The sequence below is a fragment of the Sturnus vulgaris genome, chromosome 36 (genome assembly GCF_052056855.1).
Source record: "Sturnus vulgaris isolate bStuVul1 chromosome 36, bStuVul1.hap1, whole genome shotgun sequence".
NCBI classification, from domain to species: Eukaryota; Metazoa; Chordata; class Aves; order Passeriformes; family Sturnidae; genus Sturnus; species Sturnus vulgaris.
In genome coordinates this window covers 245105-271751 of record NC_142278.1, presented here as the reverse complement: position 1 = coordinate 271751, position 26647 = coordinate 245105, and the positions used below count along the sequence as shown (strand labels likewise).

Sequence of the window (26647 nt, the reverse complement as noted above, 5' to 3'; positions counted from 1 at the left end):
CCGTGACCAGCCCAGTGACCACTGGTAGCCAAGATACCAGCGTGACCAGCCCAGTGACCACTGGTAGCCAAGAGACCACCGTGACCAGCCCAGTGACCACTGGTAGCCAAGAGACCACCGTGACCAGCCCAGGGACCACTGGTAGCCAAGAGACCACCGTGACCAGCCCAGTGACCACTGGTAGCCAAGAGACCACCGTGACCAGCCCAGGGACCACCATGACCAGCCCAGTGACCACTGGCAGCCAAGAGACCACCGTGACCAGCCCAGTGACCACCGTGACCAGCCCGGTTACCACTGGTAGCCAAGAGACCACCGTGACCAGCCCAGTGACCACTGGTAGCCAAGAGACCACCGTGACCAGCCCAGTGACCACCGTGACCAGCCCAGGGACCACTGGTAGCCAAGAGACCACCGTGACCAGCCCAGTGACCACCGTGACCAGCCCAGTGACCACTGGTAGCCAAGAGACCACCATGACCAGCTCAGTGACCACTGGTAGCCCAGTGACCACCATGACCAGCCTAGTGACCACTGGTAGCCAAGAGACCACCATGACCAGTCCAGTGACCACCGTGACCAGCCCAGTGACCACTGGTAGCCACGAGACCACTGTGACCAGCCCAGTGACCACCGTGACCAGTCCAGTGACCAGTGGTAGCCCAGTGGCCACCGTGACCAGTCCTGTGGCCAGCTCTGCTCCGCCCTCAGGTGAGTCCCCCCGGAATTTCCATCCCTCTCCTCGTGCCCCTCCCCAGCTGGGCTCTCACCTGAGCCCCCGCGTCCCCAAACTCCTGCTCGGTGTCCCCCGGTGTCCCCCGGTGTCCCCCGATGTCCCCGATGTCCCCTCATGTCCCCGATGTCCCCGATGTCCCCCCATGTCCCCGATGCCCCCCGATGTCCCCGATGTCCCCCCATGTCCCCTCATGTCCCCACTGTCCCCCGATGTCCCCCGATGTCCCCCGATGTCCCCCGATGTCCCCCGATGTCCCCTCATGTCCCCCGATGTCCCCCGATGTCCCCCGATGTCCCCCGGTGTCCCCTGATGTCCCCCCGTGTCCCCAGCGCTGTGTGAGAACGGGGGCACCCCCTGGGGGCGCTCTCGCTGTCTCTGCCCCCCGTCCTTCGCCGGGCCCCGCTGCGAGTTCTGCACCGACACCATCGAGACCAACCTGCGTGAGTGACCCCGCCCCGGAACACCTGGGGGGGTGGGAACACCTGGGGGGATTGGGAACACCTGAGGGGGGTGGGAACACCTGGGGGACCGGGAACACCTGGGGGGGTGGGAACACCTGGGGGGGTGGGAACACCTGGGGGACCGGGAACACCTGGGGGGATGGACACACCTGGGGGAATGGGCACACCTGGGGGGGCTAGGAACACCTGGGGGGATGGGAACACCTGGGGGGGAGCCTGGGCACACCTGGGGGGCTGCTGGGAACACCTGGGGAGGGATGGGAACACCTGGGGGGGGATGGGAACACCTGGGGGGGCTGGGTAAACTTGGGGGGCATGGGAACACCTGGGGGGATGGGAACACCTGGGGGAATGGGAAGTCCTGGGGGCATGGGAGCACCTGGGGGGCCGGGCACACCTGGGGAGGGATGGGAACACCTGGGGGGGGGTGGGTACGCCTGGGGGCTGGGAACACCTGGGGGGAATGGGCACACCTGGGGGGGAGCCTGGGCACACCTGGGGGGCTGCTGGGAACACCTGGGGAGGGATGGGAACACCTGGGGGGGGATGGGAACACCTGGGGGGGCTGGGTAAACTTGGGGGGCATGGGAACACCTGGGGGGATGGGAACACCTGGGGGAATGGGAAGTCCTGGGGGCATGGGAGCACCTGGGGGGCCGGGCACACCTGGGGAGGGATGGGAACACCTGGGGGGGGTGGGTACGCCTGGGGGCTGGGAACACCTGGGGGGAATGGGCACACCTGGGGGGGAGCCTGGGCACACCTGGTGGTCCTCCCCCACCCTGGGGGTCCTCCCCCACCCCCCCCTGACCCCTCGCCCCCGTTGCCCCTCCAGCCTTCCCCGGGACCACCGTGGCCGCCGTGGACATGCAGGTGACCCTCACCAACTTCAACTTCTCCGAGGAGCTGCGCGACCCCGGCTCCGAGACCTCCCGCTCCTTCCGCGACCACTTCCGGCAGGAGGTGACCCCAGCGGGACCCCCATGTCCCCTCAGGGGTGGCCACCCCGTCCCCCGGAGCGGTGGCCCAAGTGACTTTTTGCCCTTGCAGATCAGAAAAATCTACGGCACCGTGGCTGGCTACGAGGGCGTGGAGATCACAAGCCTCGAGTAAGGGGTCCCTGACCGCCCCCCGGGGGGGTGGGTGGGTGGGTGGGGTGGCTTTGGGTGGCCCCGCTGTGACCCCCAGTGTCCCCCCCCCGTCCCCCCAAGGTCCGGCAGTGTCGTGGTTGGCCACCGAGTGTTCTTCACCATGGCCCAGAGCGGCAACTCCAGCCACAAGTTCCAGGAGCTCACGGCAGAGCTGGTGGGCAACCTCAGGGAGACGGAGGCGAGCCAGGGCAACTGCGAGCACAACACCTGTGGGTGACGCCAAAAAACCGCGCCCCAGACCCTGCCGTGGGACCCCCCTGGAGCTCAGGGGGCACCCAAGGGTGGGCTCTGATCTCCCCTCCCCCCCCCAGCCGTGCTGTGCCTCGTGCTGAGCCCCGACCCCGTGGTCCAGGACATGAGGGAGGTGCTGGACCTGGACGGTGAGAGCGGCGGGACCCCCACGGACCCCCCATGGCCACCCCATGGCCACCCCATGGCCACCCCATAGACCCCCATGGCCACCCCATGGACCCCCCATGGCCACCCCATAGACCCCCCATGGCCACCCCATAGACACCCCATGGCCACCCCATAGACCCCCATTGATCGCCCCATAGACCCCCCATGGCCACCCCATGGCCACCCCATGGCCACCCCATAGACCCCCATTGATCGCCCCATAGACACCCCACAGACCCCCCATGGCCACCCCATAGACACCCCACGGACCCCCCATGGCCACCCCATAGACCCCCATTGATCGCCCCATAGACACCCCACAGACCCCCCATGGCCACCCCATAAACCCCCTATGGCCACCCCATGGACCCCCATGGCCACCCCATGGACACCCCATGGCCACCCCATGGACACCCCATGGCCACCCCATGGACCCCCCATTGATCCCCCATGGCCACCCCATGGCCACCCCATGGACCCCCCATGGCCACCCCATAGACCCCCCATTGATCCCCCATAGACCCCCATTGATCGCCCCATAAAACCCCCACGGACCCCCCATGGCCACCCCATAGACCCCCATTGATCGCCCCATAGACCCCCCATGGCCACCCCATAGACACCCCCATGGCCACCCCATAGACCCCCATTGACCCCCCACGGACCCCCCATGGCCACCCCATAGACACCCCCATGGCCACCCCATAGACCCCCATTGACCCCCCATGGAGCCCCCATGGCCACCCCATGGACCCCCCCGACCACCCCACGACCACCCCACATCCCCCCCCCGACCACCCCACGGCCACCCCCACTGACCCCTTTTCCCCTCCCCACCCCCCTGCCCCCCCCACCCATCACCCCCCGTGTCCCCTCCCCCCCCGCAGAGCTGTGCCACCAGCGAGCCCCCCCGGGCTACCGTGACTCCTTCTTCGCCGTGGTGACCTCGGGGGTCCTGGACTGCGTCACCAACTGCACCCCCAGCCTGCCCCAGAGCCTCGACTGCCACCACGGCCGCTGCCACGTCACTCGCCACGGACCCCAGTGCTTGTGAGTGCCACCGCGGGCTCACAGTGGCCACCATGGGGTCACAGTGGCCACCGAGGGGTCACAGTGGCTACTAAAGGGTTCTAATGGCCACCGAGGGGTGACAATGGCCACCACGGGGTCACAGTGGCCACCAAGGGGTCACAATGGCCACCACGGGGTCACAATGGCCACCGAGGGGTTCTAATGGCCACCACGGGGTCACAGTGGCCACTGAGGGGTCACAGTGGCCACCATGGGGTTCTAATGGCCACCATGGGGTCACAATGGCCACCAAAGGGTTCTAATGGCCACCATGGGGTCACAGTGACCACCGAGGGGTCACAGTGGCCACCGAGGGGTCACAGTGGCTACCAAAGGGTTCTAATGGCCACCAAAGGGTTTTAATGGCCACCATGGGGCCACAATGGCCACCAAGGGGTCACAATGGCCACCACGGGGTCACAGTGGCCACCACGGGGTCACAATGGCCACTGAGGGGTCGCAGTGACCACCGAGGGGTCACAATGGCCACCAAAGGGTTCTAATGGCCACCAAAGGGTTCTAATGGCCACCACGGGGTCACAGTGGCCACCACGGGGTCACAGTGGCTACTAAAGGGTTCTAATGGCTACCAAAGGGTTCTAATGGCCACCGCGGGGTCACAGTGGCCACCGCGGGGTCACAGTGGCCACTGAACGGTTCTAATGGCCACCGAGGTGTCACAGTGGCCACCGAGGGGTCACAGTGGCCACTGAACGGTTCTAATGGCCACCGAGGTGTCACAGTGGCCACCGAGGGGTCACAGTGGCCACTGAACGGTTCTAATGGCCACCGAGGTGTCACAATGGCCACCACGGGGTTAAAATGGCCACCATGGGGGTCCCAACACCCACTGAGGGTCCCCGGTGCCCTGGAGGGGTCTCTGCCCCACCCCACGGTCCCCTGGGTGCCTGTGGGGGGTGCCGGGGGTGCCGGGGGTCTCACCCTTGTCCCCTCCCCCAGTTGCCCGGACGAGGCTCTGTACTGGTACACGGGGTCGCAGTGCTCGGGCCGGGTCAGCAAGGTGGCCACGGGGCTGGGCTTGGTGGCCTCGCTGCTCTTCCTCCTGTGCCTCATCCTCATCGCCGTCCTGCTCTGCCGCCGGCACCGCAGCTACGGCAGGTACCGGCCCGGGGGGCGGGCTCCTCACCGGGGGGCTCCCAGTTTGGGTTATGGGGCTCCCAGTTCGGGTTGGGGGGCTCCCAGTTTGGGTTATGGGGCTCCCAGTTGGGGTTGGGGGGCTCCCAGTTGGGGTTGGGGGGCTCCCAGTTTGGGTTATGGGGCTCCCAGTTGGGGTTATGGGGCTCCCAGTTTGGGTTGGGGGGATCCTAGTTGGGGTTATGGGGCTCCCAGTTCGGGTTGGGGGGCTCCCAGTTTGGGCTGGGGGTGTCCCAGTTCAAGTTGGGGGGGTCCCAGTTTGGGTTATGGGGCTCCCAGTTGGGGTTATGGGGCTCCCAGTTGGGGTTGGGGGGGCTCTCAGTTCGGGTTGGGGGGCTCCCAGTTGGGGTTGGGGGGGCTCTCAGTTCGGGTTGGGGGGCTCCGAGTTGGGGTTGGGGGATCCCAGTTTGGGTTGGGGGGCTCCCAGTTGGGGTTATGGGGCTCCCAGTTCGGGTTGGGGGGCTCCCAGTTTGGGTTCTGCTTTGGGAGGGGTTTCCCAGTTTGGGTTTCCCATTTTGGGGAGGGGTCTCCCATTTTGGGAGGGGTCTCCCATTTTGGGCTCCACATTTTGGGGGGTTCTCCCATTTTGGGGAGGGGTCTCCCAGTTTGGGTTCCCATTTTGGGGAGGGGTCTCCCAGTTTGAATTCCCCATTTTGGGGGGGTTCTCCCATTTTGGGGGGGTTCTCCCATTTTGGGGAGGGGTCTCCCAGTTTGGATTCCCCATTTTGGGGGGGTTCTCCCATTTTGGGGAGGGGTCTCCCAGCCCTCCCCCAGTTCTCACCCCCCTTCCTTTCCCCTCCCCTCCCCCCCAGTGACCTCCCCCCGTATTTTGGGGGTTCCTGGTACGAGTTCGACGATTTCACCTGGACCCCCCCGGGGGGGGCCGTGATCCCAAACCCGGGGGTCGCCCCCCGCCCCCACCGCGACCCCCAGCCCCAATATGAGGACCTCGAGATCTGGAGAAGACCCCCGGGACCCCCCCCCGCTGCCCCCCATGGGGGTCTGGGGGGTCCCCCCGCCTTCAGACCGTCCTTGGAGCGCGTGGATCCCAACATCCAGGTGTGCACCCCCCTTCGGGGACCCCAAACCCCCTTTGGGGACCCCAAACCGACCCCAAACCGACCCCAAATCCCCTGCCGGGACCCCAAACCGACCCCAAACCCCCTTCGGGGACCCCAAATCCCCTTCGGGGACCCCAAACCCCCTTTGGGGACCCCAAACCGACCCCAAACCCCCTTCCGGGACCTCAAACCGACCCCAAACCGACCCCAAACCCCCTTCGGGGACCCCAAACCCCCTGCCGGGACCCCAAACCGACCCCAAACCCCCTTCCGGGACCCCAAACCCCCTTTGGGGACCCCAAACCGACCCCAAATCCCCTTCCGGGACCCTACAGGGACCCCAAACCCCCTTCCGGGACCCCAAACCCCCTTCCGGGACCCCAAATCTCCTTCCGGGACCCTACAGGGACCCCAAATCTCCTTCCGGGACCCCAAACCCCCTTCCAGGACCCTAAACCGACCCCAAACCCCCTGCCGGGACCCCAAATCCCCTGCCGGGACCCCAAACCCCCTGCCGGGACCCCAAATCCCCTTCCAGGACCCAAAACAGACCCCAAATCCCCTTCCGGGACCCCAAACCCCCTTCCGGGACCCCAAACCGACCCCAAACCCCCTGCCGGGACCCCAAATCCCCTCCCGGGACCCCAAACCCCTTCCGGGACCCCCCTCTCACCTGTCCCCTCCCCCAGCTGAGGACCCCCAGGCCGAGGGTCACTCACCTGTGACCCCCCCGCGAGACCCCCTGGAGCGCCACGAGGGGACCCCGACCCCAACGAGAGACCCCAAAACGGACCAGGGGACCCCAGAATGAACCAGGGGACCCCAAAATGGGGCAGGGGACTCCGAAATGGACCAGGAGACCCCGACCCCAATGAGGGGACCCCGACCGGAATGAAGGGACCCCGACCTGGACCAGGAGACCCCAACATGGACCAGGAGACCCCAAAACGGACCAGGGGACCCCAAAACGGACCAGGAGACCCCGACCCCAATGAGAGACCCCAAAATGGACCAGGAGACCCCAAAATGGACCAGGGGACCCCGACCCCAATGAGAGACCCCGACCTGGACCAGGAGACCCCTAAACCCCAAGAGAGACCCCCAAACTCACAGGACAACGGGGGCCGGCTCCCAGTAGCCCCCAGTAGCTCCCAGTAGCCCCCAGTTTGTTCCGGCGCGCGGGACGCGCCAGGATCCGGGGGGGGACCCTCGGGGTTGGGGATTTGGGGGGATTTTGGGGGGATTTTGGGGGGATTTTGGGGGATTTTGGGGGGATTTTGGGGGGATTTTTGTGGGATTTGGGGGGGATTTTGGGGGGATTTGGGGGGATTTGGGGGGGATTTTTGTGGGTTTGGGGGGGATTTTGGGGGGATTTGGGGGGATTTTTGTGGGATTTGGGAGGATTTTGGGGGGATTTTGGGATTTTTGTGGGTTTTGGGGGGTCGAACCCCTCAGTATTTATTTATTCGGGGTGATGAAGCCCCAGCCCCCCTCTCCGGGCAGAGCCTGGGGGGTCCTCGGGGGGGGGGGGGTTGAAGCCCCCCAAAAAACCCCTTTTGGGGTGGGGGGGAGGGGCAGGGACCCCGCCCTCTTTTCCTGCCCCTCCCCCACTATTTATTTATAGTAAGTAATCAATGAATTGATAATAAATTATCAATTTTTTGGTCTAATTTGTGTGAATTCCCTCGGGGAATTTTTTGGGGGGTGGGCGGTGGGGGTCGTCACGTGACTGGGAGGGACTGGGAGGAGGTGGCACCCAGAAAAACTGGGAGAAACTGGGACAAACTGGGACAAACTGGGACACCCCAGGAAGGAGGAAAGACCCCGAGCATGACAACAGAGACCCCCCGAAAACCCCCAAACCTCATTGGGGACCCCCACCCCAAAAAACCCCCAAACCCCCTGGGGACCCCCCGACCACAAAAACCCCTCCCCCAAAACCCCCCTGGGGACCCTCCTGGGGACTCCCCCCACCCCAAAACCCTCCCCAAAATTCCCCTGGGGACCCCCTACCCCAAAAACCCTCCCAAACCCCTCTGAGGACCCCCCACCCCAAAAACTCTCCCCAAAATTCCCCTGGGGACCCTCCTGGGGACCCCCCGACCCCAAAAACCCTCCCAAAATCCCCCTGGGGACCCCCCACCCCAAAAACCCTCCCCAAAATTCCCCTGGGGACCCTCCTGGGGACCCCCCACCCCAAAAACCCCCCAAAACCCCCCTGGGGACCCCCTACCCCAAAAACCCCCCAAAACCCCCCTGGGGATCCCCCACCCCAAAAACCCTCCCCAAAATTCCCCTGGGGACCCCCCACCCCAAAATTCCGCTCCCATGGGTGGGAGGGGACGCGTGACTCAACCTCCCCCTCCCACCCCGTTCCCGGCTTCGGCTCCTCCGGGATTTTTGGGCGGGGGGCCCCGCCCCGAGGTGGGACCCCGGCTCCCCCCGTATCTTATCAGCCCCGGCGCCAGGGCTGGGCCAGCGCTGGCCACTCCGGAGTGGCCCAGGTTTGGTTGGAATTCCCTTGGGGGAATGTCCGGCTCTTCTCACACCCTTTATTTATTTAAATTTTTTTTTTTTTTTTTTTTTTGGGGTGTATTTTTTTTTTTTTGGTGCCGTCCCAGGGGTTTGATAAAAATTGGTGACTCAGGGAATTATTTACCGGAGCTGCCCAACCTTGCGGTTGATTCGGGCCAAAAAGTCCCGGTGGCCACCGAGTCCGGCTCAGTCGCTCCGGTGGCTTCGGCTCCTCCAGGATCGGCCGAGGATGGAGTTGGGTGGCGGCGTCTTCATCCTCCTTCTCCTCTTCCTCCTCCTCTTCGGCCCTTCGGAGGCTCTGCCAGGTAAGATGGGGACGAGGCCTCTGAAATTCCTTCTTTGGGGAATTTTTTGGGGGGGTTTCGGCTCTTTTTGGGGAGCACCCAATGGCCTTCGGCACATGCCGAGCCCAGGGGGCCACCGGGGTGCTCCCCGTGGTTGCCGGGGTGTCCCCTCCCCTTTTCCCATGGTGGGGTGGGGGGTTCTGGTCCTCGAGGAGCAGATTTTGGGGAGGGGTCGTTCCCCGATGTCCCCACCCGGGTTCTCTCCCGAGGGCGCTGGGTTGGGTGACGTCGATCCATGGGCGGTGGGGCAGGAGCGGGGACGGACCCCAGGTCCCACTTCCAGTTTGGGGACAGACCCCCAGCGTCCCTTTCCCAGTTCGAGGACAAAGCCTGTGTCCATTTTCCAGTTTGGGGACAAACCCCCCCAGTTCCATTTCCCAGTTTGGGGACAGACCCCCCCAGTTCCATTTCCCAGTTTGGGGACAGACCCCAGTTCCATTTCCCAGTTTGGGGACAAACCCAGTGTCCCTTTCCCAGTTTGGGGACAGACCCCAGTTCCATTTCCCAGTTTGGGGACAAACCCCCCCAGTTTCATTTCCCAGTTTGGGGACAGACCCTGTGTCCCTTTCCCAGTTTGGGGACAGATTCTTTGTCCCTTTCCCAGTTTGGGGACAAACCCTGTGCCCGTTTCTCAGTTCGAGGAGAAACCCAGTGTCCCTTTCCCAGTTCGGGGACAAACCCAATGTCCCTTTCCCAATTTGGGGACAAACCCCAGTGTCCCTTTCCCAGTTCGAGGACAAACCCTGTGTCCCTTTCCCAGTTTGGGGCCAGATTCTTTGTCTCTTTCCCAGTTTGGGGACAGACCCCAGTGTCCCTTTCCCAGTTTGGGGACAGAGCCCCAGTGTCCCTTTCCCAGTTTGGGGACAAACCCAGTGTCCCTTTCCCAGTTCGAGGACAAACCCAGTGTCCCTTTCCCAGTTTGGGGACAGAGCCCCAGTTTCATTTCCCAGTTTGGGGACAGACCCAGTGTCCCTTTCCCAGTTTGGGGACAGATTCTTTGTCCCTTTCCCAGTTTGGGGACAAACCCTGTGTCCCTTTCCCAGTTTGGGGACAGAGCCCCAGTTTCATTTCCCAGTTTGGGGACAGACCCAGTGTCCCTTTCCCAGTTCGGGGACACCCTCCCAGCTCCCTCCCCCACTTTGGTGACGCCCCCATTCCCACCCTCACCCCCCAACCTCCTGTCCCTTGCAGCCCCCTGCTCCAACGGTGGCACCGCCGTGGGTGACACCTGCGTTTGTCCCCCGGGCCACTCCGGCCACCGCTGCGACACCCCCGACCCCGCCGGCGCCTGTCGCAACGGTGGCACCGCCGTGGGCACCGCCTGCTTCTGCCCGCCGGGTTTTGGGGGACCCCGGTGCCAGCTCCCGGACCCGGCCAGCGCTTGCCACAACGGGGCCACCGCCTTCGGGACAAGGTGCGTGTGCCCGCCGGGCTTCCGCGGGGACACCTGCCGGGAGCTGGAGGAGCCCGGATCGTGCCTCAACGGTGGCACTTTGGAGAAGGGGACGTGCCGGTGTCCCCCCACGGCTTGGGGACCTCGGTGCGAGTGCACCGGGACGGGAGTGGGGAAGGCGCTGTACGTCAGCAACGGCGAGGTGACAAACGACACCGTGACAAACGACACCGTGACGGCCACCACCGTGGGAGGTGACACCGTGGACGGCGGCACGGACACGCCACCGGCGCGGCGGGCCAGGAATGTCACGGCCAGACCTGCGGAGGGCGGTGCCACCACCCTGGGAACGGTCGCCAGGGCCACCACGGGAAGGAACGGCTCGGTCACCGCTGCGGTCAATGCCAACACGGTCAGTGACGTGGTGACCACCATGGAGACGGACACAGTGGCCAATGCCAACACGGACCATGACGTGGTGACCATCATGGAGACGGACACAGTGGCCAATGCCAACACGGACCATGATGTGGTGACCACCATGGAGACGGACACAGTGGCCAATGCCAACACGGACCATGATGTGGTGACCACCACGGAGAGGGACACAGTGGCCAATGCCAACACGGACCATGACGTGGTGACCACCACGGAGACGGACACAGTGGCCAATGCCAACACGGACCATGATGTGGTGACCACCACAGAGAGGGACACAGTGGCCAGTGCCAACACGGACCATGACGTGGTGACCACCATGGAGACGGACACAGTGGCCAATGCCAACACGGACCATGACGTGGTGACCACCATGGAGACGGACACAGTGGCCAATGCCAACACGGACCATGACGTGGTGACCACCACGGAGAGGGACACCAGGGCCAGGGGGGGAAGTGTCCCCGTGGCCACCACCGCAGGGGTCAGCACCACGGCACCGCTGCTGCTGCACCGGCTGAGAAATGGCACGGCCTCGCCCGCGGGGAGCCACGCCGGGGCCACCACCCTGGAGGGTGACACCACGGCCGTGGAGGGTGACACCACGGCCATGGAGGGTGACACCACGGTCACGCTGTCGAGCTTCGTGGAAGGCGACACCACGGCCATGGAGGGCGAGGCCACGGAGGGTGACACCGAGGCCACCCCCATGGAAGGTGACACCGAGGCCACACCGGTGGCCACCACGGTAAGCAACGCCGTGGAAAGTGACGCCGTGACGGTGCCACCGGGGCACCTGGGAAGCCACAGCAGGGCCACCAGCAGGGCAAGGAACACCACGGCCATGGGGGACAGCAGCAGGGCCACCACCCTGCAAAGTGACGCCACGGCCGCGCCAGTGATCACCGTGAGAGGCCACACCAGGGCCACGGAGAACGGCACCAGGGCCACCACCCTGAAAAGTGACACCGGGGCCACCACCCTGGAGAGCCACCCAACCGCCCCTGCCAATGTCACCTCGACGCCAGCCCCGCCCAACGCCACCGAGACCTCACCCAACGCCACCAAAGCCACCGGGCCACTGGGCCACGTCTCTGCCGGGACCACCGGGGACTTTGTGACCATGACAACCACGCCTGTCACCGACGGGACCTACGGGGACGTTATCACCATGACAACCACGCCTGTCACCGACGGGACCTACGGGGACGTTATCATCATGACAACAACCACCACCACCGCTGTCACCAACAGGACCTCCGGGGACTTGGTGACCAGCAAAGCCACCTCTGCTGCCACCACCGTGGCCACCATCTGCCTCTACCTCCCGCACGGCTCCAGCCCCCCGGCCAGTGGGTGTCCTGGGGGGGGTTACTGGGGTGGGGTGGGGGTCTCCTCTCTGCGGTCAGGAGGGTCTCCTGGGGTGGGGGGGGTCTCCTTCCTGGGGGTCTCCTGGGGTGGGGAGGAAGAGGAGGATGGAGGTTCTGGGGTGTCCTGGGGTGGGGGTCCCAAAGGTCTCCTGGGGTGGGGGTCTCCTTTCCGGGGATCTCCTGGGGTGAGGGTCTTCTTCCCGGGGGTCTTTTGGGGTGGGGGGTCTCCTTCCCGGGGGTCTCTTGGGGTGGGGGGACCTTCTCAGGGGTCTCCTGGGGTGAGGAGGAAGAGGAGGATGGAGGTTATGGGGTGGGGGTCTCCTTCCCGGGGGTCTCAAAGAGTGAGGGTCTCCTTCCCGGGGGTCTCTTGGGGTGGGGTCTCGTTCCCGGGGACCTCCTGGGGTGGGGGTCTCCTTCCCGGGGGTCTCCTGGGGTGAGGGTCTCCTTCCCGGGGGTATCTTGGGGTGGGGTCTCGTTCCCGGGGGTCTCAAAAGGTGGGGGTCTCCTTCCTGGAGGTCTTTTGGGGTGGGGGTCTCCTTCCCAAGGGTCTCAAAGGGTGGGGGTCTCCTTCCCGGGGGTCTCCTCCCATACACCCAAAGGCTGAACCAAAGCCATGGACCACCCCCCCCCCACCCGCTGTCCCCTCACCGTGTCCCCGTGTCCCCCTCCCCTTTCCAGTCGTTTGCCACAACGGCGGCGTGGCCAACCGGACCCACTGCCTGTGCCCCCCCGGCTACTCCGGCCCCACGTGCGAGACCCCCGACCCCAGTGACCGCTGCGCCGGCGGCAGCACGGCCGTGGGCGACCGCTGCATCTGCCCCCCGGGCCGGAGCGGGCCACGCTGTGCCACCCCCGACCCGGCCACCGCCTGTCGCCACGGTGGCACCGCCGTGGGCACCGAGTGCTACTGCCCCCCCGCTTTCTCCGGCCCCCGCTGTGAAGACCCCAGCCCAACTGTTGCCCACCCGGCAACGCCGCCACGCCGGACGAGAGCCACGCCCAGGACCACCAGGAGAACCACGACCACCACGGTCCCCACCACCAGAGGTGGGAAGACCCCCCCCCTCCCCAAATCCACCCAGGAGGATGTAACGGGAATTGGTGTTTTCCCCATTTTCCCCCCCCCCCCCAAAATTGGAGGGGGGAGTGGGATGTTGGTTCTGCCTGAGGTGGGAAGACCCTCCCCCAAATCCGTGGGTGTTTTGGGGGTGTCGCCCCCCCCCCCCCCACCCATGAGGGTACCCCAAGGATGGGGGGGGTGAGTGGAACCAGGAATTGGGTTTTTCCTGATTTTTCCCCCCCCAAAATTGGAGAGGGAGCTATGGTGGAACTGGGATTGGGGCGCTGCCTTGGGTGGGAAGAACCCCCCTCCCCAAATCCGTGGATATTTTGGGGGTGTTGCCCCCCAAAACCACTGACCCCCCCCCCCCCCCCCGCCCAAGGATGGGGAGGGTGGAACCAGGAATTGGGATTTTTCCCGACTTTACCCAAAATCGAGGGGGGTGGTGATGGCGGGGCCAACTGGGTGTAACTGGGAGGGGGGTCCCGGGGGTCCCGGTGACCTCGTTGGGGTCCCCAAGCCCTGGTGTCCCCCACAGACCCCTGCGTGAACGGGGGGCGCTGGACGGGCGTGGCGTGCCTGTGCCCCCCCAACATCGACGGCCCCCGCTGCGAGTTCGGTGCCACCACCATCAACCTGACGGCAGGTAAGGGGAGGGGGGGGGGGGGGACACACACGCCCACCTGTGACCCCCCCTGCGCCCCCCGAGGTGTCCCCGTGTCACGGGCTCGCCGTGTCCCCGCAGAGCTGGGTGCCTCGGTGACGATGATGGCGCGTGTCACCAACCGCGATTTCTCGGAGGACATGGGGGACGCCTCGTCCCCCCGGCACCGGCGCTTCGCCGAGGAGTTCAGGAGGACGGTGAGACCCCAGCCGTGGGGACACCGCTCCTGTGGGGAGGGGGGACACACCAAGGGACCCCCAGGATCACTCCGAGGGTCCATCCCAAGGGTTCATCCCAATGTCCACCCCAATGTCCACCCCAAGGGACCCCCAGGACCACCCCAAGGAACCCCCAGGACCACCCCAAGGAACCCCCAGGACCACCCCGAGGGTCCATCCCAAGGGTTCATCCCAATGTCCACCCCAATGTCCACCCCAAGGGACCCCCAGGACCACCCCGAGGGTCCATCCCAAGGGTTCATCCCAATGTCCACCCCAATGGACCCCCAGGATCACCCCGAGGGTCCATCCCAATGTCCATCCCAAAGGTCCATCCCAATGTCCACCCCAAAGGATCCACCAAGGACACCTGGGACCACCTCCAGAGTCCATCCCAATGTCCATCCCCAGGGTCCATCCTAATGTCCACCCCAAGGGACCCCCAGGACCATCCCAAGGGTCCATCCCAAGGGATGCACCGAGGACACCTGGGACCACCCCAGTGTCCACCCCAATGTCCACCCCAAGGGACCCCCAGGATTATCCCAAGGGTCCATCCCAATGTCCATCCCAAGGGTCCATCCCAATGTCCACCCCAAGGGACCCCCAGGACCACCCCAAGGCCCCCCCCCCCCCCCCCCAGTGACCGTGTCCCTCTGTCCCCAGATGGACGGGATCTACCGGAACGTGTCCGGCTACCGCGGGATCGACATCCTGAGCCTGAGGTGGGCGAGGGCTGGGATTGGGATGGGATCCATGGGATAATGGGATAATGGGATCCATGGGATCCATGGGATAATGGGATCCACGGTATCCATGGCATGGGATGATGGGATGATGGGATCCATGGGATGAGATCCATGGGATGGGATGGGATGGGATGGGATGGGATGGGATGGGATGGGATGGGATGGGATGGGATGGGATGGGGTGGGATTTATGGAATCCATGGGATAATGGGATCCATGGGATGGGATGGAATGGGATGAGATCCATAGGATCTATGGGATGAGAACCATGGGATGGGATCCATGGGATGGGATGGGATCTATGGAATCCATGGGATAATGGGATCCATGGGATAATGGGATCCGTGGGATAATGGGATCCATGGGATGGGATCCATGGAATCCATGGGATAATGGGATCCGTGGGATGGGATTTATGGAATCCGTGGGATAATGGGATCCATGGAATCCATGGGATAATGGGATCCATGGGATGGGATAGGATGGGATCCATGGAATCCATGGGATAATGGGATCCATGGGATGGGATAGGATGGGATTTATGGAATCCATGGGATAATGGGATCCATGGGATAATGGGATCCATGGAATCCATGGGATAATGGGATCCGTGGGATGGGATTTATGGAATCCATGGGATAATGGGATCCATGGAATCCATGGGATAATGGGATCCATGGGATGGGATAGGATGGGATCCATGGAATCCATGGGATAATGGGATCCATGGGATGGGATAGGATGGGATTTATGGAATCCATGGGATAATGGGATCCATGGGATAATGGGATCCATGGGATGGGATCTAGGGAATCCATGGGATAACGGGATCCGTGGGATGGGATTTATGGAATCCATGGGATAACGGGATCCGTGGGATGGGATTTATGGAATCCATGGGATAATGGGATCCATGGGATGGGATCTAGGGAATCCATGGGATAACGGGATCCGTGGGATGGGGTGTCACATCTGAGGACCCCCAAGCCCCCAAGCCCCGGCGCTGTCCCCCCGCAGCCGCGGCAGCGTCGTGGTGAATTTCCGCGTCCAACTGCGGCCCCTGCCCGGCAACGCCAGCCTGGAGCACCGAGCCCTGGAGCTGCTGGCGGTGGCCAACGCCGCATCCCAGCCCCACAACTGCAGCCCCTCGGCCGGTAGGTGACCCCCCCCACCCCCCCCCCACCTGCCCTGGGCCGGTGGCCGACACCTGTGGCCACCCCCAGTGACCACGCTGTGCTCTCCCCTCCCCCCAGACGGGCTCTGCTTCACGGCCACCTCGGCCAGGGCCACCAGAGCAGCGACGCTGGCGCTCAACGACACCGGTGAGTGCGGGCTGGGGACACCTGGGGACACCTGGGGACACCTGGGGACACCACGGGGGGTGGGGACAGGGGACTCCTGACCAGAGCTTGGCCTCCCCAGAGCTCTGCCGGAGGAACACGCCGGCCAACTTCAGCCGGTTCTACTTCCCGTACCGCACGGCCACCGGGCTCCTGTGCGTCACCAACTGCTCCCTCAACGTCCCCGGCTCCTTCGACTGCCACCGCGGGCTCTGCCGGCTCACCCTGGACGGGCCACAGTGCCTGTGAGTTGGCCACACCCACACCCCCCTGGCCACGCCCACCGGTCACACCTTGAACCTGGGGTCAAAGGTCCGCCCAAGGCCAAAGAAGTCGAATCCCAATGTTTGAGGGCGAACTTGAGGCCTTGGCCTCAACACCTCAATGTTTGATGGCCAAGGTTTCACCACAACCCAAAACCTTCACCCCAAAACCTTCACCCCCAAAACCTTCACCCCAATGGTCCAACCCTTGGCTCCTGTCAACTCCTGCCCTTCGAGCCCAACCCTGAGCCCCAAACTCAACCCTTGACCCCCAAACCCAACTTTGACCCCCAAACTCAACTCTTGACCCCCAAACCCAACCTTGACCCTCAACCCCCAGCCTTGAGCCCCAAACTCAACCCTTGACCCCCAAACCTCAACCTGGACCCCCAAACTCAACCTTGACCCCCAAACCTCAACCTTGACTCCCAAACTCAACTCTTGACCCCCAAACCCAACCTTGACCCTCATCCCCCAGCCTTGACCCCCAAACCCAACTTTGACCCCCAAACTCAACTCTTGACCCTCAACACCCTACCTTGACCACAACACCAAGCTCTTGACCACCAACACCCAGCCTGTGACCACAAAACTCAACCCTTGGCCCTCAAACCCAACCCTTGACCACCAAATCCAACTTTGACCCCCAACACCCAACCCTTGACCCCCAAACTCAATCTTTGACCCCCAACACCCAACCCTTGACCACCAAATCCAACTTTGGCCCCCAAACTCAATCCTTGAGCCCCAACACCAAACCCTTGACCCTCAACACCCAACCTTGACCCCAACACCAAACCCTTGACCCCCAAACCCAACCCTTGACCCCCAAACCTAACCATTGACCCCCAAACCCAACCCTTGACCACCAAATCCAACTTTGACCCCCAACACCCAACCCTTGACCCCCAAACTCAATCTTTGACCCCCAAACCCAACCCTTGACCCCCAAACCCAACCCTTGACCACCCCCCCTCAAACCTCAACCCCAACCCATGGTCACGGTGATGAATCTCTGGGGGAGGCTCCTGTGATTCCGGGGGGTTCCTTGGAGGGTCCCACCCCCCATCCCCATCCTGGAAGGGGGTGAGGACCCTTCCCATGACCTCTCACCTGCCCCCCACCACCCTCCCCCAGCTGCCCGGGCCTGCCCTGGTACCTCTCGACCGGTGACCGCTGCCAGACCCACATCAGCAAACTGGGGCTGGGCCTGGGCGTGGGGCTGGGGCTGGGCCTCACCATCCTCATCCTCCTCATCCTCTGCATCGTCCTCACCGTCCGCTTGACCCGAGGGCGGAAGAAATCACCTGGAGCCAGGTGACTGGGAGTGTCCCTGTGGGGTCACCTGGGTGGTCGGACCCCCAAAATTTGGGGTTCGGTAGCTTTGGGGGGAGATGGGAGGGAGTTGAGACCTCCCCCCCCGACCCCTCAAACTTGGGTGGCCCCACAGAGTGACCACCGAGGACTCCTGGCCGGACGGGGGCCGCAGCAGCCGCGTCACCGGCATCTACCACGTCAACGGCAGAGACGGCGGCGCCGGCAAAGGTGAGGCCCGGAACGGGCGCCGAAACTGAGCCCGGAGAGGGAAAATCCCCCCCCCCCCCCCAAAAATCCTCACGGGGTCATCTTCCTCCTCCTCTTCCTCCCCCCAGGTCCCTACAACACCTACAAGCCCAGCTCGGAAGTGGCGGAGCCCCCGGTGCCGGTGGGTGATGGGGGTGGTTTTGGGGAGGGGATTGACCTGGAACCCAAATTTCCAGCCCCAAAAACTCCCAAACTGTGACCCCAAAACCCCTCGAAATGCCCGAGCCCCCGAGTGTGACCTCACAACCTCGAATTCGGGCCTCCAGAAGCCAAACTGTGACCTCAAAACCCCCGAGCTCAACCCCAAAATCCCCGTCCCGAGCCCCAAAACCAAAACCGTGACCCCAAAACCTCCAACCTCGACCCTGACTTCTCGGTTTTGAACCCCAGACTCCGAACTCCGGCCCAAACCCCAAATTTTGACCTTCAAACCCCCAACCTCGACACCCAGACTCCCAACCCCGACCTCACACCCCCAACTTTAACTCCCAAAACCCCGACCGTGACCCCCAAACCACAACTGTGACCTTCAAAACCCCAATTTCGGCCCCGAACCCCCCAATTTCGACCCCAAACCTCCCAGTTTCGGCCCTGAACCCCCCAATTTCGACCCCAAACCTCCCAATTTCGGCCCTGAAACCCCAAATTCCGCCCCAAACCCCCCAATTTCGATCCCGAACCCCTCAATTTCGACCCCGAACCCCCCAATTTCGGCCCCGAACCCCCCAATTTCGCCCCCAAACCTCCCAATTTCGGGCCTGAACCCCCCAATTTCCGCCCCAAACTCCCCAATTTCAACCCTCTCCCCATTTTCCAGGTGCTGGCAGAAGGTGCAGCAGCCCTGTGACCCCACCCCCCACACCTGGGAGGGGGTGACCAAGGTGCCCCCCAAGACCCTCGGGACCCTCATTTTTGGGGGAAAAAAGGCGGGATCGGGATCCTCAGTGAGAAAGGAGAGGCCCTCTCACTTTTTGGGGGGGTTTCTCCTTGGAGAGGACACCCCGGGGTGAGGGGGGGTCGGGGTTGGACCCGGATTTTCTGCCGGACTTGGAAAATCCACAGAAATTATATTTATTAACGTATTTATTTCATTTCCTGAAAAAATCACCTGGAAAAGGGGGGGATGGAACCAGAGGGGGGATCCCCAAAGGAAGGGGGGTGGGGCTGATGACCCCCTTGGGGGGCAAGATTTGGGTCTGGGGGTCACCAGCGGGGGTTCTGGGGGTCGTGGTTGGGGGTTTGAGGTCGTGGTTGAGGTTCTGGAGGTTGAGATTGGGGGTTTGGGGTCAGGGTCGGGGTTTTGGGGGTCAGGGTTGGGGTTTTGGGGGTCAGGGTCGGGGTTTTGGGGGCAAAATTGGGGTTTTAGAAATCAAGGTTGGGGTTTGGGGAGTCAAAGTTGGGGTTTGGGGGTCAAGGTCGGGGTTTTGGGGGTCAAGGTCGGGGTTTCGGGGTCATGGCTGAAGTTTGGGGTCAAACAAGGGATTTTTGGATGTTAAGATTGGGGTTTTGAAAGCTGAGTTTGGAGGTTTGGGGTTGGGGGTTCCAGGCTGGGAGTTTTGGAGGCTTTGAGGTCACAATTGGCGTTTTGGGATCAATTTTGGGGTGTTTGGAGGACACACTCGAGTCTTTAAAGTCCAAGGTCGGCTTTTGGAAGTCCAGGTTGGGTTTTGGGGTCGCCGTTGGGGTTTGGGGGGGCTCCAGTTCGGGGCTTTTGAACGTCAAGATCGGAGTTTTGGGGGTTGAGATTGGGAGGTTTGGGGGGTCACGGTTGGGATTTTGGGGGTCGTGGGTGGGGTTTGAGGGTCGAGGGGGTGGCTTGGAGGGAATTCCCAACCCCAACACAACCAACCAGGACCGAAACCAACCGGCAAGGACCCAATCGCCCCCAGAGAAGGAAGAAACCCCACAAAACGCCCCTTTGCCAAACACTGCTGGGGCGGAACCCCTGACCCAATAAAATTTGACCTCCTGCCTCCCTGAAATTCCAGTTCCCACCCTTCCCAGCCTTCCCAGCTCTGGCTCCCATCAGGAAAAAAAAAAAAATTTAAAAAAAAAAAAAAAATCTGTGTTTGTTTTCTGGGTGGAAAAAGTGCCGTCCCCACCCGCCAGGTGTGCGGGAGCAGCTGGAAAAGCAGGAAAAGGGCGGGCCGAGAGTTTGGGGTTGGTCCTGAGGGGTGGGCGAGCCTCCAGGGAGGGGGGGGTCCCTGATTTCCCTCGTGGGGATTTTTGGAAGGGTTGGGATGTTGGTTTTGGCCACCCGAGTTCCCTCTCGGCACCAGGTTTGGCCGCGGTCGCTCCGTGGCCACCGGTGATGACCCAAGGGCGACCCCAGCCGTGACCCAGCCGTGATCCAGGGGGTCCTCACGGGGTCCCCGATGTCCAGGGGTGCTCCTGGAAGAATCCTTGGCGGCTCCACGGCCGCGTCAGCGCAGGGGGTGGGAGGTTTGGTCCTTTCCCGGCCCCGGGGTCAAAGGTTCTTTTTCCCGCAGCTCCTCCGGCTCCGGGCTCATTCCCGCTCTGGCACGGTGCCGCTGGAGGAGCCGTGATGAGGAAAATGAAAGTTTCCATCTTTCATCTCCACTTCTTCCTTCTCCTCTTCATCCCTGAAGGAAGAACGGGAAAATCCCCGGGTGAGCAGGCCCGGGGAAGGGATTTTATTTTTGGTTGGAAGGTTTTTATTTTTTTTTTTTTTTTTTTTTGGGCGGGGGGGAAAACAAGGTGGGATGGGAGGCGAGGTCGTTTCCTCCGGGGATTTTCAGCGGGGATCCCCTGTGGAAGGGCGGCTTCGTCCCCATCGCTTCCGTTCCCGGGGTGAAAATTCCCTCTCTGAGGTCTCATCCCATTGTGGGGTGAATGGGAAATGGGGCGGGGGTATGCGGGAATGGGTCTGGGGTCCCCGGGAGTGGGTCAGGGGTCCCCAGGAGTGGGTCAGGGATTCACAGGAATGGGTCTGGGATTCAGGGGAATGGGTCTGGGGTCCCCGGGAGTGGGTCAGGGATTCGTGGGAATGGGTCTGGGATTCAGGGGAATGGGTCTGGAGTCCCCGGGAGTGGGTCAGGGATTCGTGGGAATGGGTCTGGGGTACACGGGAATGGGTCTGGAGTCCCTGGGAATGGGTCTGGGATTCACGGGAATGGGTCTGGGGTCCATTGGAATGGGTCAGGAATTCATGGGAATAGGTCTGGCGTCCCTGGGAATGAGTCAGGGGTCCATGGGAATGGGTCTGGGGTCCCTGGGAATGGGTCAGAATCTATGGGAATGGGTCAGGATCTATTGGAATGGGACTGGGATTCACGGGAACGGGTCAGGAATTCATGGGAATAGGTCTGGCGTCCCTGGGAATGAGTCAGGGGTCCATGGGAATGGGTAAGGGATTCATGGGAATGGGTCTGGGGTCCCTGAGAATGAGTCAGAATCTATGGGAATGGGTCAGGATCTATGGGAATGGGGCTGGGATTCATGGAAATGGGTCTGGGGTCCATTGGAATGGGGCTGGGGTCCATTGGAATGGGTCAGGAATTCATGGGAATAGGTCTGGCGTCCCTGGGAATGGGTCAGGGGTCCCTGGGAATGGGACTGGAGTCCAAGGGAATGGGTCAGGGATTCATGGGAATGGGTCTGGGGTACACGGGAATGGGTCTGGGGTACACGGGAATGAGTCAGGATCTATGGGAATGAGTCAGAATCTATGGGAATGAGTCAGGATCTATTGGAATGGGGCTGGGATTCACGGGAACGGGTCAGGAATTCATGGAAATGGGTCTGGGGTCCATTGGAATGGGTCAGGAATTCATTGGAATAGGTCTGGCGTCCCTGGGAATGGGTCAGGGGTCCCTGGGAATGGGACTGGAGTCCAAGGGAATGGGTCTGGGATTCATGGGAATGGGTCTGGGGTCCCTGGGAATGAGTCAGGATCTATGGGAATGAGTCAGAATCTATGGGAATGAGTCAGGATCTATTGGAATGGGGCTGGGATTCATGGGAATGGGTCAGGGATTCATGGAAATAAGTCTGGCGTCCCTGGGAATGGGGCTGGGGTCCATGGGAATGGGTCAGGAATTCATGGGAATAGGTCTGGGGTCCCTGGGAATGAGTCAGGGGTCCATGGAAATGGGTCAGGGATTCATGGGAATGGGTCTGGGGTCCCTGGGAATGAGTCTGGGGTCCCTGGGAATGAGTCAGAATCTATGGGAATGGGTCAGGATCTATTGTAATGGGGCTGGGATTCACGGGAATGGGTCTGGGGTCCCTGGGAATGGGTCAGGGGTCCATGGAAATGGGTCAGGGATTCATGGGAATGGGTCTGGGGTCCAGGGGAATGGGTCTGGGGTACACGGTTATAGGTCAGGGATTCACGGGAATGGGTCTAGGATTCATGGGAATGGGTCAGGGGTACACGGGAATGGGTCTGGGGTCCCTGGGAATGGGTCAGGGGTACACGGGAATGGGTCTGGGGTCCCTGGGAATGGGTCTGGGGTACACGGGAATGAGTCTGGGTTTTATGGGAATGAGTCAGGGGTTTATGGAAATGGATCAGAAATCCAAAGGGGTGCATTAGGGATCCATGGAAATGAGTCGGGGGTCCCTGGGGATGGACCAGGGGTCCCTGAGGATGGGTTGGGGGTCCCTGGGGATTTTTTTGGGGGGTGCACTGGGGCTCCAAGGATGAATCAGGATCCAGAGGGGCGGGTCCGGTGCCACTCCCCACCTGCCCCCACCCTCACCTGGCGCCTCATTCCCGGAGCTCCGTGCCAGAGCCCCCTCCCCCCATCCCCTCACCCCCCGCCAATCCCAGCGGGATTGGGCAGCGCTGGTGCCGGGAATCTTCGTTAAGAGCCCGCGTTAATTACAGCGGGGAGGCTCATCAAATTCAATTAAAGTTAATTACAGCGGATCTGCTGATGCGGAGCCTCGGGGAAGAACCCCCGGGATGGGAAAATGCGAATTCCAGAGGCCGCCAGGAGCTTTTCCTCTTTTTTTGGGGGGAGTTTTAGGCATTTTTTAGGAGTTATTTCTGTGGGGTTTTTTTTCCTTTCCAAAGCCATAAAATTTACCTGGAGTTACTTTTAATGAGAGGGGAAAACTCAAATTTGGGAGCCACCCTTGGGCCAAGGTAAAGTGTCCCCAAGGCTCCCGAAGGTGACCCACGAGCCGGCTCAAAGGTGTGGCCATGCCCGGGGGCGCACACCTGGGTGCTCGCTCACCTGAGCTCTCGCTCACCTGGGCTCTCGCTCACCTGGGATCTCACTCACCTGGGATCTCACTCACCTGGGCTCTTGCCCACCTGGGATCTCGCTCACCTGGGATCTCGCTCACCTGGGATCTCGCTCACCTGGACACGTGTTTTGGGATCCACACGGGAGCGCCCCGCGCTTCCCTGCGGGAAACGAAACCGGGAATTGCGGCAAGAAAAGGGACAAAGGCGAGGGAGGGCCAAGTCCGGCCCGAGGAAGGAGCGAGGATCCAGAAACGAAAGTGTGGCTGATAAGAGCAGGGATAAGAGATCACCTGAGACTGATAACGGGGCTACCTGGAATTGATAACGGGTTACCTGAGGCTGATAAGAGGCTGACTGGAACTGATAACGGGCACCTGCGGGTGATTAACGGCACGTGGGGAAGGGATGCGGGAAATCCGAGCAGGGTGGGAGCGGCCGGGAGGGGACAACGGGGGTCTCGTCACTCTTGGGGGGCAGAGGAGAGGCGACCCCAAAGTTGAGGAGCTGTGGCTTGGAGGGAAGGCCCCAGGAGGTCACACCTGCTCCAGGTGGGCCGTGCTGGATCCAAACGTTTCCAACAGGTACGGAGTGGGCTCCGGGAAAACACCTGGACAACGCGAGCGGCGAGTTCGGGACGCTCCGAGCTCAGCCTGGAACGGGACCTCCCATTGCCCGTGCAGCAGCCTGGGCCACCGAGGGACCACCGAACGGGGCCACCGAGGGACCCCCGAATGGGGCCACCGAGGGACCACCGAACGGGGCCACGCGGGGAACCCGGAACGGGGCCAGCGAAGGACCCCCGAATGGGGCCACCGAGGGACCACCGAACGGGGCCACACGGGGACCCCCGAACGGGGCCAGCGAGGGACCCCCGAACGGGGCCACCGAGGGACCCCGGAACAGGGCCAGCGAGGGACCCCCGAACGGGGCCACCCAGGGACCACCAAACAGGGCAACCTCAAAATTCCGGGAGAAGCGCGGGACTAGGAGTGGAAATGGGAGGGGTGGCCTCATGGGCGTGGCAAACACGATGACGGAAAAAGTTGCAGGAAAGAACACAGAAACTACAACCGGAACCACACCTGTGACAAGCAAAAATAACAGCGCGACCACCAGGGCTACCAGCACACCTGGGACCAACGCCACCGCCCTTGGGACCAGCCAGGACCATGGACAGGATGCCACCTTGGTATTAAAGGTGCGCACGGGAAACACAGAGACCACCAGGAAGAGGAGCGAAATGGACGGGACAAGCAGCACACCTGACAGCAACAGCACACCTGAGAGCAGCAGCACACCTGAAATCAGCAGCACACCTGAGAACAGCACCACACCTGACAGCAACAGCACACCTGAGAGCAACAGCACACCTGACAGCAACAGCACACCTGAAATCAGCAGCACACCTGAAACCAACAGCACACCTGACAACAACAGCACAACTGAGAGCACCAGCACACCTGACACGAACAGCACACCTGAGAGCAGCAGCACACCTGAAATCAGCAGCACACCTGACAACAACAGCACACCTGAGAGCACCAGCACACCTGAAAACAACAGCACAACTGACACCAACAGCACACCTGAGAACAGCAGCACACCTGACACCAACACCACACATGAGAACAGGAGCACACCTGAAAACAACAGCACACCTGACAACAACAGCACACCTGAGAGCAGCAGCACAACAAATGGAACAACAATCAGCCAGGACACGGCCAGTCCTGACAACCTCAGTCCCTCTGTGGCCAGCACAACCTTGACTGGGACCACCAGTCCTGAGACCCTCAGCCCCTCTGTGGCCAGCACAACCTTCACTGGGACCACCAGTCCTGAGATTTCCAGCCCCTCTGTGGCCAGCACAACCTTCACTGGGACCACCAGTCCTGAGACTTCCAGTCCCTCTGTGGCCAGCACAACAAACACTGGGACCACCAGCCCTGAGACTTCCAGCCCCTCTCTGGCCAGCACAACCTTGACTGGGACCAGCAGGCCTGACACCCTTAGCCCCTCTGTGGCCAGCACAACCAACACTGGGACCACCAGTCCTGAGACCCAAAGCCCCTCTGTGGCCAGCACAACCTTGACTGGGACCACCAGTCCTGAGGGCCTCAGTCCCTCTGTGGCCAGCACAACCTTGACTGTGACCACCAGTCCTGAGACTTCCAGTCCCTCTGTGGCCAGCACAACCTTCACTGGGACCACCAGTCCTGAGACTTCCAGTCCCTCTGTGGCCAGCACAACCGTCACTGGTGCTACCAGCCCTGAGGTCACAACCGTCACCTCTGGGACCACTGTGACCTCATTGCCCACGACTGCATTTGGGACCAGCACCACCAGTCCTGGGGCCACCACCATCCCTCCTGACATGAGCACAATCACCGAGGCCACCACCACCAGCTCTGGGACCACCATGAGTCCTGGGACCACCACAGTCCCTGACACCACTGCCACCTTTCCCGAGACCACCACAACCATCCATGGGACCACCACTGGCCCTGAAACCATTTCTAGCACCCCTGGGACCACCATGACACCGGGCACCGCCACCACCATCCCTGAGACCACCCCCCATTACGGGACCAGCTCCACCTTCCCTGTGACCACCAGCCCCATGACTGGGACCACCAGAGTGGCCAGCACAACCAACACTGGGACCACCAGTCCTGAGACTTCCAGTCCCTCTGTGGCCAGCACAACCTTCACTGGGACCACCAGGCCTGACACCCTTAGCCCCTCTGTGGCCAGCACAACAAACACTGGGACCACCAGTCCTGAGACCCTCAGCCCCTCTGTGGCCAGCACAACCTTCACTGGGACCACCAGTCCTGAGACTTCCAGTCCCTCTGTGGCCAGCACAACCTTCACTGGGACCACCAGTCCTGAGAACCTCAGTCCCTCTGTGGCCAGCACAACCTTGACTGGGACCACCAGTCCTGAGAGCCTCAGTCCCTCTGTGGCCAGCACAACAAACACTGGGACCACCAGTCCTGAGACTTCCAGTCCCTCTGTGGCCAGCACAACAAACACTGGGACCACCAGTCCTGAGACTTCCAGCCCCTCTGTGGCCAGCACAACCTTGACTGGGACCACCAGTCCTGAGATTTCCAGTCCCTCTGTGGCCAGCACAACCTTCACTGGGACCACCAGTCCTGAGAGTCTCAGTCCCTCTGTGGCCAGCACAACCTTCACTGGGACCACCAGTCCTGAGGGCCTCAGCCCCTATGTGGCCAGTACAACCTTGACTGGGACCACCAGTCCTGAGACTTCCAGCCCCTCTGTGGCCAGCACAACCTTCACTGGGACCACCAGTCCTGACACCCTCAGTCCCTCTGTGGCCAGCACAACCTTGACTGGGACCACCAGTCCTGAGACCCTCAGCCCCTCTGTGGCCAGCACAACCTTCACTGGGACCACCAGTCCTGAGACCC

The 26647-nt window shown here is 62.3% G+C and overlaps 1 protein-coding gene across 1 annotated transcript; it reads left to right on the top strand.

The window, feature by feature from the left end:
- The first annotated feature begins 554 nt into the window (after positions 1-554).
- Positions 555-7253, top strand: LOC148220509 (mucin-3A-like). The gene is made up of 10 exons (XM_088155232.1): positions 555-711; positions 1066-1176; positions 2033-2160; positions 2248-2306; positions 2409-2557; positions 2660-2728; positions 3635-3797; positions 4779-4937; positions 5786-6032; positions 6724-7253. Exons 1-10 carry the CDS (start codon positions 555-557, stop codon positions 6757-6759), a joined length of 1278 nt encoding a protein of 425 aa, XP_088011358.1. The 3' UTR covers positions 6760-7253.
- The last annotated feature ends 19394 nt before the right edge of the window (positions 7254-26647 follow it).